This window comes from Protopterus annectens, chromosome 6.part1 (genome assembly GCF_019279795.1).
Source record: "Protopterus annectens isolate FY-2018-M chromosome 6.part1, PAN1.0, whole genome shotgun sequence".
NCBI classification, from domain to species: Eukaryota; Metazoa; Chordata; order Ceratodontiformes; family Protopteridae; genus Protopterus; species Protopterus annectens.
In genome coordinates, this window is record NC_056738.1 from 341,235,694 (window position 1) to 341,248,472 (window position 12,779).

General features: G+C 35.6%; 1 protein-coding gene across 1 annotated transcript in view; it reads left to right on the forward strand.

The window, feature by feature from the left end:
- LOC122805544 (transcriptional-regulating factor 1-like) overlaps positions 1–12,779 on the forward strand; it is a 544,032-nt gene that overhangs the window by 433,506 nt on the left and 97,747 nt on the right. Inside the window, exon 5 of the mRNA XM_044075759.1 lies at positions 5,460–5,514. Coding sequence (XP_043931694.1) covers positions 5,460–5,514 — 55 coding nt within the window. The remainder of the gene's footprint in view (positions 1–5,459; positions 5,515–12,779) is intronic.

The following is a 12,779-nucleotide window of genomic DNA, read 5'->3' on the forward strand; positions in this document are numbered from 1 at the left end:
TTTTTTTTTTTTGGTCTTGGTGAGGGAAATAGCTGATGAAATAAGTAATAGATATGAATTAAAAAGTATGGTGGGAGATGAAAGTAAGGTGTCTGGTAATGTGGAACATGAATATGTATGGAGTATTCTACAGCAATATGGAATTAAAGGAAAAGTATGGAGCGTTTTTTTTAATCTGGTTATAAAAATATAAAGTAAGAGTCTTAATGAATGGATGGTTTAGTAGAGGTTTATCAGTGAGGCAAGGACTGAGGAAGGGATGTCTCATCAGCAGTATTTTGTTTTGTTTTCTATAATTATGACTATAAATATGAATACAATAACAAGTGAATTGTAAAGAAGGATGTCAGAAGGTACTTATCAGATATAGGAGAGTGCTACAATTATTTTTTTTTCTGTCATATGCAGATAATGTTATAGTAACAGCAAATAGATTATGGATGAAAGAGGTGTTAGTTTAAATAAAAAAGTAATGGACTCTGGAATATAGATCCAAAGTAAAGCAATCGGACACTGCTGAAGTAAAATACAAAATCCTTTATTCGTTAGCGCTTTTCAGCAGACACATTCAGCCAAATAGACTAAATTCTGCGTCCTGCATGTTGCTCTACCTTGAAAATGAAATATTCTTTGTGTATTGGGATGTCTAAATGCTGTCTGGCTATTAATAAATGTGCATGCCTTACATTTACCACAGGCATGAGTACCTAAGCCCATATTCAGTGCCTTTTCACTAACCTGATATCTATTTGGCTGAATGTGTCTGCTGCCCATCTTTTTATGTTGGAATGACCAGCAATATGTTTAAAGTGAGGATTTTGCAACACTTGGGTAATATCAGGAACAAAGACTTAAGTAATGCTTTGTATAGACATATTAGTGCAAACCCCACACATACTTTTACATTTAGATGTATTGTTAACATAAAACACAACAGCAGGGGGGGTGATATCAGACATCATTTAGCTTTAGCAGAATCCAAATGGATAGTTAATTTAATGGCACACAGAGAACCTGGACTTAATGATGTATTACCAATAAAACCCACCTTGGAAAATAGGCGGGTTTTTCTAAACAAATGATTGGTTAGCAGTATTTTAAATATGGTGTTTCATGATTATGTACCTTGTCTGAGGAAGGGTTTATCCCGAAAGCGCTAACGAATAAAGGATTTTGTATTTTACTTCAGCAGTGTCCGATTGCTTTACTTTGGATTTGCATTTTATTTGAGCATATTTGGACTTTGGCATAGCTCACATTTTGTTTTTTGTTTTTTACTCTGGAATATAGTGAAGATAGAAATAATTTATTTTTGTAGCCAGGTAGTATCTTTCTTAAGTATAAAATATGTTAAGAAAGATGTAATGATGAAACAATGGTAATATCTGATTCAAGAGATGAAGGAAATAAAAATATTATGGCAGTCATTTTGATTACCTTTTTTAGAAGTTTATTTAATAAATTAAGTTATAATGGGAACAATAGCATATGTTGTTACTGAATATATGATCTCAAGTAGTAAAGAGAAAGATATTTTGCAGATACTATTTGGCATTACTTGGGGTTTCAAAGTAAATCCCATTTATATAGGTGGATTATATTTAAGGGAGAAAATGGTGGCTTGGGTTGGTTGCATCCTATATTTATGCTGTTTCATAACAGTTATACTGAGTTTTAAAATGTGGAATGGAAAAGGAGAAGGATGAAATAATTGCACAAATATTAATAGAGGGAAAATAAAAAAAGAACAAAATACTGTTAATGATGATACAAAATGTTACCAAGATAAAATAATACATGAAAATAGAGTGGAAATATACAAAAAAAGTAGGAGATAATGGTATAATACTATTCTGAGGAAATGTTACTCTGTGAATCTGGGAAAATTGTAGTATAAACTTTATTAAAGTTAATGGGGGGGTGAAGAGTGAGATGTAAAGCTATGATGCCCAGGATATTCTCTGGTAATTATCAATAAATAAATAAATTACCAGTGAATGGTAATGTGATATATAAAACACAACTGAGCATATCTTTCTGACTTCTAAAAGAGTCAAGAGGCTGTAGGATATATGTACAGAAAATATTTTAGAAGGCTTACATAAAGCTAAAGATTTCAGAATGAAAATAATTTTATTATATACAAGAATGTACAAAATATGTTGAAAAATAGATAAAACTATGTTTTGTATAATATGGATAATCTGGAATGCTAGAACAAATGAGATTTTATTTAATAAAAACTGAGTTTATCAGATATTTTTACAAATCAGGTTATAGCTATGGCAAAAAGAGTACAGCTCAAGCAGAAATGGCATGTATGTAATACAATAGGACTGTGAAGTGTAACATTTCTTTACGCTTATATTTTCTTAATCTTTTTGACCAATGATGTATGAATATGTAAATATGCAAATGTACACATTTCTGTGTGTATAAATATAGGCCCCTTTTCTTTAAGTGCTGTGGAATCTTTTACATCCATCTGAGCTTCTACTGATTCAGGTAGATGGGACTTTGATTTAGCGTCTCATATGAGGGATGACGTTTTCAGTGCAGCACTACCTAATGCTGCTCTGCAGTGGCTGTAATGGAAAATTACTCAATTCACCTAGAATGAGAATAGAACTCATAGCTTTCTGATCTTCCATGAACAAAAAGCAAATGTGCTACCTGTTGTACCGACACTATAAAACATACAAATGTACAACTATCCATTTATAACATTAGTTAGAATCATAATACATTTAGTAGTCAGGTAAACTGTTTAAAATAAACAGATAAAATCATGAACTTTTAATTTTCTGTTTGGCATTCCAGTATAAAAAGCTGCACATAAATTGCATCCACTTAGATAAGCTGTATTGAATAGAATCACAGAAAACACAAAAATCCATATTTTATTAGTAATGAGCTGTAGAAGATTTATGGCAGTAATTATATATTTTGCAACAGCTGTAACAAGGGAATGTGCCACATCTAGTTGTCTCTCATACATCTTTCACAGAAGCAAACTTATCTCAATGCTGCTGCTTCCCAACAGATTTCTGAAATGCAGATTTTGACGAGATGTTTAACCTCCCCAGTATTCTTTTTAAGTTCCCTAGAATTTCTTTATAATATAAATCATATCTACATGTCTAGTATTTGGGTATCAAAGTCATACAGAAATATAATTTTAGATTAATTGCAGGTGCAGTTGTTGATAGCCTGAGACCCCATCCCCCATCCCTGTCCCCGTAAAATAAGGTTTACATATTCCATGTGTTTGCTTTTTTTCCCTGTACTTTTAGAGTGGTTTGCCAAGTGAATGTGGAAAACAATGTATTAACTTCTTAAGCAGTGAGGTATACAGTTTGGCAGTGCCCTCCTGAAAAAGAACATCAGTCCAATAAGAGCCATTATCTGCTACTCAGGTATGCTGATTGAAGGGCAACAGATGTAATGCCTAGAACTGAGCTAGTGCTCAGTGAAGTACGTTTACAGAGAGCAACTGTATTCAGGATCAAAAGGAAGTCTCTGCCAAAGTTGTACAGACTTCCATTAGCATGTCAGGTTTATTAATGGTTTAACTTGAGTGCGACTTTCAGGCAGATGTCATACTTTACTACAGCACTGTTATAGCTACATAAGCTTGAGACAACAATCAAAACAAAGAGAAAAAATACAACTATGAATTACACAGCTTACAACATTAAATACAATGAAAGTAAACAGTTATCCAACTTGCTAATCAATGTATACTTGTACAATATAGACAACAGAATTCTGCTTGTAGAATATTTATGTTACCTACTATTGTGCAAATCGTTTTACCAAGTATTGCAACCGGGTTATAGCTAAAAGAAGGACCAGCTGATACCACTATCCACTAATTAGAAATAAAAATAAATAAAATAAGCTCTGTTTCAAGTTCCACAAATTTCTATTTTATGGGTTGCCTAAAATTATGTATCCGAATACTCAACACCTTATCCAGTTAACTGAGGCTGCTGTCCAGTGAAGCGTACTTTACCTTTATTACTTTTTTGTGTGACCCAGGAGTGTACTGCAGGCAAGATGTTGTCTTGGGTAGTGTACAGACAGGCAGCTATGGATGCTGTTGTTATTTAGAAGCAGAGTAACAAATGATTACATTTAAATGTGGCCATTTCGAGCAAGAGCCCATCATGAGTTCAAGTCAACTAAAATTTCTTCTCATACAAGTCTGGAATTGTATTCACAGAATAATTCACTAGAAATGTTTCAGGCAGTTGGAAGATTGATGTTTTTTTATAAGACAACTAAATACTGCACTGCATTTATGAAATACATTTCTTTTCCTTAAAAACTTAATGGAACCATCTCAGCTGAGCAAATTAAATACTTTAGCCTTTAAGCCGGTAAACCTAACTCACTGTTTATTAATAATATATTGCACCCCTAGATTAAAAAAAAAGATTAGAATACTCAAAATTTTATGTCATGTGTCAAGTCCTCTTAAAAATTAATTGCTGATGTGCTAGAGCTGTTTCAGTGTAAGTTGGTTAAACCAGCAGATTCACGCAGAGTGTGTCAGTCTGTTTTCGAAGGAACACAACAGCAGCAGAACAGTTTGAGAATTGAATTACACATTTCAGTATCAATCAAAAAGTACACCACTGTTGTATCCATCCATTCTTAAAGTTAAGAGCTCCATCTAGCAGACAGATGCATATAAGCACTGCTACTGAGCTAATATGTTGTTTATATAGATAGATGGATAGCTAAATAGATAGATGGATAGATAGATTGATAGATAGATTGATGGATAGAAAGATAGCTAAACATAAACACAGAAAACATGACTGCTTATATTTATGTATGGAAAAGCTTAATTCTTTGCTAGACGACTGTCCTTTCATGAATCTTTAGTTGAAGGATGAAACAACCAATTTCTGGAAACCATGACGAGTTTCCTTAACACAACAGAAGTTATTATACCTTGGGAGACTGTTAGTTAAGTGAAACTGGGTCACTGCAGAGTTATACATTTAACAAAGCTGAATGCTGACAGGTGCTTTGACTCTAAGCAGTGAGTACACTCACCCACTAAGTAAGTTCTGGAAAGAATTGTTTTTTCTGGAGAGTCGTGTGTGGCATGGGAGGAAGGTATTAAAGCTTACTTGACCTGTAAAATCTGAAGTGTTAAAAAGAGTTGTGAATAGCTACAACTAAAGTAAATTTATATTCGTTCTGGTACCATATGCAATATTTATGTTTCATTTGTGTTGTATATTATTATCTTTAGTATTCTCATAAAACAGCTTAATTTGCCATGTTCTTATAGTTCACGTATGTTGCATACTGCTATTTTTAAACATGTATAATTACCAGTAAAATATATTAAATAAACTTTCCAGATACACTGTTGCATGCATAATATACCTTTGATTTGATATCTGAGAAATGTAACTACTCTTAATGCTTATTTTTTATAGAGTCCCCACAAACTTTTTATGATGAACAGTCTTCCCATCATATGAACATTGCACCGTAAGTAGTTTTAATACAATCAGACATTAATTAATTATGTTTTGCAAAATGACACAAATTTAAAAAATTAAATAACCCAGCAAGAAAAGTAATATCTTCATATCAATGATGACTTGTACTGTGAGACAGATATAACAATGTAATACATTTGTTAACCACCCTACATATAATTTGTAGAGATTGCTTGTCCTTCTTAATTTTCTTAAAGTTTCTAAAAGTTAGATATAAATTAAGAGGCATCCTGCATTCCAGCATATCAGAAACCCAGTCTGGATGCTTCCCTTCCGCAGCCTGTATATCGTGAAATGCTTTGCATTCTCTTGCAGATTTTTTCCTGCATTTAAATAATTTCCCTGTATATAAAGAGTAACTGAAACTCTAACAATTTATAAAATACGTTTCTTCAAGAATAGTAACTTTAGCGCCCTGTTGTGGCAATATTCATTGTTTTTTTTGTTTTGTTTTGTCTTTTGCCTTATGCTCTGATACTCTTTTTTAATTTCTCCAATCTTTTGGGTTTCTAATACCATGATGGGAATGGACCCCACCCCTAAGTTAATGTACGATTAAAGTTCATGAAATTAGTATTGTTTCAATCTTTGATATTACCAAAAGTGCTCTTCGCAGTACCCGCAATGTGCCCAGTAATGACACCTTCTGCAATTTGTACAGGGTTAAATGTATTGATAACATATCTAAATACGATTGTATTGTATTGTATTTTTATAAGACCCGTTGCTCCTACTACTATTGGAACTGTCTGGGAAGCTTTCTTCCACATTGCTTTCACTTCTGCCTGCAGATCCTGATATTTTATGACTTTGTGTCTGTCTGTACGCAAGATACTGTAGTCATTAAGTGTGGCAATTTCAATGATCAATGCTACTTTTGTCTTCTTTTCATGGAGCACTGTTGGTAATGGGTGATTCCATGTGATGTAAACCTCATAATTTTCTATGATGCTTGTGGCTCATGTTTCCAGTGTTTTTCAACCATTTCAATACCATAATGTTTGCACAATCTGCAGTGCAACAGTATTTCCACATTATTATGCCTTTCAGTATTCAGTCCTTCTGGCATTAGTATGTAACAACCAGCAACGAGGCATGCGACTGTTTCCAATTCGGTTTTACAAAACCTACATTTGTCTGTTTCTCCCACATGTTCAATGGACTTTATAAACCAGCATGTATGCAGCCCACGCTCTTGGGCTGCCAATATTAACCTTTCATCTCTTGGTTTGAATTTGCCTATCCTTAACCATTCCTGTATTCATTCCTGATCAACATGAGGTTCTTCCAGAAGTTTTCTATACTAGCAACTGTATTTATGTATTTTCCACATTTCTTGCCTTCTCATCTGGTCCTTCACCTTATATTCTTTCTTTTGTTTTTTGGCACATTCAGTTGCTGCATGATTTTTATCTACTTTCTTCTTCATTCCTGCTTGACGCCGACATGCTTCTGCTAGATTAAGCAGAGGAGTCATCTTAGATTTATTCTCCTCATGTTTTAAAACATTCACTACGTTTGGGTTTTGTGAGATCAGAAGATATGTGTGCAGTCCCACAATTGCAGATTATACATGTAATCAATTTGAAGTAGGCCCATCCCTCCTTCGGAATGGGATGTACTGATTTTTATAAATCATTTGGCGAGCATGAAGCATCCCTCTTGTTTTCTTGTCTAGTCTATCCAACATGTTTTGTGGCCAGTCAATCACTCCAAAACGGTAAGTTAAGACAGGAAGAGCAAATTGGTTTATAGCATGGATTTTGCTCCTAGATGTCAACGCTGTTTTCAGGATTAATTTAATTCACCTAAAGTATTCCCTACTAAGTTTTATTCACATTTGTACATGTTTTATTGTTGATCCTTCATCAGTTCCCAAATATTTATACACTCCCTCTTGCTCAAGTTCTTTATATCACATTCCTGTCCCAAACTGATGTTTTCCTGGTGCTGCTGTTTTCCTGCTTTAAAGGTTGCTTTTGCACATTTATAAAGACCAAATGACATTTATATATCATCTCAAAAAGTTTTAACAACTTGCAGTTGTACTTTCAGTTCCTCATCTGATGAGCTATACAGTTTTAAATCATTGACAAAGAGAAGAATAGAAGTCTTTACACTTTGTTGTTTTCTAGGAGCCAAATTATAGCCATAGTCTAAGCTGTTAAGTAGACACCTTAATGGGTTAAGGGCAAGACAGAATAGCAGCTGTGACAGAGAGTCACCATGGAATATCCCCTTTTGAATTTTTATTCCTGGGATAATAATTTGTCCTTTATCGTGGCTTAATTGCAAAGTGGTCCACCACTGTTTGATTACCACTGTAACGTAGTTGATCAGTGTAGGGTGTATCTTATACATTTTTAGTCACTCTTTTATCCATGAATCCATGCCATACCTAGATTCTTCTCCTTTTTCCAGTTTTCCAGTATGACTTTATTTAACAACAAATGATCCTTTGTTCTATATGACTTTCTTTTATTGTCATTTTGTTCTACTGCCATAATATAGTTTTCTTCTAAATGACTATAAACTCTGTCAGCATCAGTTCCCGTGCATAGTTTATACTTCGTCGGAAGACAAGTTATTGGTCTAAGATTTTTAGGGTAGCTTGCAGGTTCACTCTTAAGTAGGAGCATTGTTTTTCCTGTTGTTAGTCAGGTTGGTGTCTGTTCGGGGTGCACATATAAATAGTTTTTACTCATAGCTAAATCTTCATGCAAAGATGTCAATACTTTTAATCAAAAGTTAGGTACTGCATCTGGGCCTGGGGGTTCCAATTAGAGGATTTTCTTAACGTTGTTTCAGTCTCTCTGGCTGTTACTTTATCCCATTTCATATCCTGTACCTTTAAACTTTTTTATTCTTTCTTTTACTTCTTCTATCCATTTAGCATCTTTGTTATGTTCCACAGGATCTTCATAGATACTTCTCTAAAATGTATCTATTTTTTTCTTTTTTTGGTAGTCTTTCAATTCCCTTTACCCTGTTTCGCAATTCTCTATACAACTTTTTTCGGTCATCAGTAATTGCTTATTTTGTACTTTTCCTTTATATTTATCTGCATATCTTCTAAGTTATTCTGCCTGTGCTGAGATTTTTAGTTTGTTATTTGCAATAGTGCATGATAGATCCTGGTCTGTTCTAATACTGTCCATTGCTTTAATCACATCTATCTTTCTTAGTATTTTTGTTGATCTGTTCTGACATCTATATTCTTCTAACGGTGACAAGTCTTGTCTTAATTGCTTTACAGTTTTCTCTTTTCGATACTTCCATGATGGTATTTGATTTCTCCCCTTCCTTTCCCTTACTACCCTGTGTTCTTGTGGTAGAACTTTATCAGTTATTAATTTAGCAGCACAGTAATATATTCTGTTTAATTCTGTTATATTGCATGAATCTCTAAGGACAGTCCTAATTACTGCATTAATTTGTTTTATCAGACTTCACTTTCAGCAATAATACTCTACTTTACTTGCTGACTTATTATCTCTCCATTCGGACCTAGGATTCTCCTTCATGGAATGTAACATGATTCTGTAACTAAATGTAAATGAGATACCAGTTAGGGAAGGTTTATTTCCTTTAACTGAGTATTGGAAGTACCATTTGTTCTACAAAGGAATAGAAAGTCAAAGAGGGTTGGATCTTTCATGGGTCAAATGGCCAGACACAGATTTTTATGAATGAGTCTGTCTTCATAGCTTAGAATTTTGAGGCAACTGATCTTTTTAGCTATGAATTTTTGAGGTGTCTCAAAATGAGTGAATTGTTTTGACAAATATATATTCCAAAAAGTGCATTATATATTATAAAGGGTCTGATGAGATATGAGCAGAGGAAAATGAAGATGTCTTTGTAACTAGAGAAGATGGCTTTGGAATTTGTATGAGACAGTTAGAAGGCTTTCTAAACTACTACAGAGATGTGATGGTCAAATGATAAAGAGAGCATATTTGTGTTACTAAACTTACCATAACAGATGTGCGAATGATTACTGCTGAAGTAGCCCTAGCTATATGGGTTATATCCTGTCAAGGATATCATAGCCATCCAGCTTTCAAAGCTTCAGCACACCTTTTACACACCCAAACAATCAATCTGATTGAGCTGAGTTGACTAAAAAGACAAGTTTGGGTGCCAAGCCATTCAGAGCTTTCATGCCAACATGGAAGTGAAGGCTGTGTCCTGAAAGGACAACAAAAAATAAGAATTTTCACCCTGGCATATTACATCACACCAAAAAAGATGAGGATGGAGGGAGGGAGGGGGTGGCTACTGCAGCAGTGATTATCTGAACATCTGCTGTTATTGTAAGTTTACTTACACAATTGTACTATGTTCATCATATTGATCAGTGCTGCAATAGCCTTAGCTATATGGGTAGATTACCTTACTTAACTCCATTTGGGAAGTGGAGGAAGAAGGGTCCAGGACCCCCTGGAAAATGATCCTAGCAAAACCTAATCTAGACATAGAGGAGAAATCAGGCTTACAGTGCTTTGTAAAATTATGTACAGAGGACTAAGTTACAGCTTCTAAAATATGTCTAGAATCCAACCCTTTTCACAAATCCATAGATGAAGCGAAGGCCCTGGTAGAGTGGGAATTGACCCTGTAATAGTTTTGTTATGGTGAGTATAACAAAAGGTAATAGCCTTAGACAACCATTGGAAATTGTCTGCTTTGGCACAGATTGTCCCCTTTTTTTACCTTCACAAGAAACAAACAATTGATCCAAGTATCCGTAAGACTTAGTTCTGTCACAATAGTACCCGAGTTGTCCATGGACATCGAAGATACGGAGTATCCTTTCTCTCTCATTTTTAAGTTCAAGAAAGAAAATGTGGAGATGGATTGTTGGCTTACAGTAAACTTGAATACCACTTTGGGCATAAAGGAAGGCTTAGCCCTCAAAAAAACTTATCTGTGTGGAAAATGAGATAGAGTTGACTCACCATAAGAGCTTGCAACTCAGGTACCCTTCTTGCAGAGGTCAGAGCAATTAGTAAAACTGCTTTTGTTGTTAAGAAACTCAAGTCAGCCAGGTTACCTGATTCAAATCAAGCAACTGTTAGCTTCTCTAACACCGAATTAAGATTACGATCAGGGGCTATCAGTATTCTTGGAGGCTTCTCATGCAAAATCCCTTTCAAAAACAATGGATGATAAATGAACCTTGATGGAGGAATAAGAAAAGCCATAGGATAATAACTCAAACAAGTATTGTAAAACCAGAGAACAATGAATTCTGAATGAGTACTGGTTAAGTTGTTGTCACTAAATAGAAAACTTTTTCCATTTGCTAATGTATGATTTTCTAGAAGCAGGCTTTCTTGCCTCCACTAGTACCTCCTGCACGTTCTCAGTACACAGATGTCTAAATGAATTAAGACCCCATCATCCATGGATTCAATTGGATTTGATTGGGGTTAGGGCATATCAAACACCCTTGACTTTACGTAAGTAGATCCATTCTGTAAGGAAGCTTGTGGTCATTTCCCTGTCTGTTTCCAAAAGAAGGGAGAAGCACTGTTGCTTGGGCCAGAAGGGAGTCACCACAATGATCTTCGAGGATTTCTTCTGACTCTTTAGAAGTACTCTGGATATCAGTGGACAGGGTGGAAAAGCATAAAGGAATATTCCTGTCCAAGGAATAGAAAAAGCATCTGTTTTCCAGGCCTTCTTGCATCCAGTCCTGGAGCAGAATCTTGTCAGCTGATTGTTCAGAGAGGCACCATATAGGTCTACTTGAGGAACTCTCCACTGTTGGATCAAACCTTGTAAGACCCCCCCGATCTAGTTTCCATTCACGAGGGTCTGCCCTTGTCCTGTTCAGCTGGTGTGCCTCACAGTTTTGCTTTGACAGAATGTAGGATGCCAGTAGTATGAGACTGTGCAGTGAAACTACATCCCAAGCTAACATGGCTAGCCTGCAAATGGGTAAGACCTGGCAAAGCCTTGCTTGTTGGTGTAATACATGACTGTGGTTTTGTCTGTAACAACCTGAAGAGGTCATGGGGACCAAGGATGATTCATAGTACAGTGCCTTGATCAGGGCAAGCATCTCTTTTATACTTATGTGTTTGCATCTATCCTGGTGTCCTACACATCTTGCACTTTAATCCCTCTTGAAGCTGCTCCCCAAGCAAAGTGCAAGGCATCTGTGGTGACTGGCTGCTTTGGAATAGGGAGGGAAAAGAGAAGACCTGAATTAAGGGTACCCTCCACCAGGTAGTTTCCCCTTCTGAAATTCCCATCACTGGGATTTGAAAGGAAAAACATTGTTGGTGTTGGGACCAAAGAGAATTCAGACATGTGGAGTCTTGCCAGGGGTATCATGAGAATCATAGATGCCAAGAAACCCAAAAATCCTGAAATATTTCCTTGCAGTGACCAAAGTTTGAGGGGAGATCCTTAGAAATAGTTACAGATAAATATCTACTTTTGTCCTGTGGAAGAAAAGCTTTTTGAACTGAGGTGTCAAGTTGATACCCCAGGAACACAATCCTGTGTAAAGGAGTCAAAAAAGACTTTTGAATGTTCTCTTGGAATCCCACCTTGTGTAAGAGATTGATTCCTGAGATTCTGAAAAGATAAGCAAGTCATACAAACATGGAAAAATGTGGATACCCTGTAGAAATGAGCTATAACTGAAGCGAACTAGATACTTTGTGAACACTCTTAGTGCAGTGGTAATCCAAAGCGTAAGGCAGAGAACTGATAATATGATCCAAAGACACGAACCCTTAAGAAATGCCTGACGTCTGGATGAATAGGGATGTGATGATAAGCATCTTTCAAATCCACTCTTACCAGGAAACTTAAATGAGGAAGAAGAGCTTTGTGAAGTGACATAATTTTGAACTTGGGCATTATCACAAACAGATTTAGGAAAGAAAGATCCAGAACAGGTCACCAAGCATTTTCTTTTTTTCTCTGACACTAAAAACATCCTTTAATAAGAACCTTTTCCCACCTGAGAAGGAGGAACTGGTTCTGACACTCACTGGGACAGCAAAGGACAGGTGGAAATAAAACAGTCTGGTGGATGATGGATTACTTCCAGAAAGGTTGAATTTCCTCCCACTGTCATCTATAACTTTGATGAATGATCTTCAGAATCCATTTGCCTGAAACAATTTCTTGCCAAAAAGAAATGTGGAGATTCAGAATTTCTGGAAGGGAAAATGGGCTGCCTGGGGGAAGGACAAGGTCCATTAAATTGTCAATTTGAGTTGCTGGACTGTC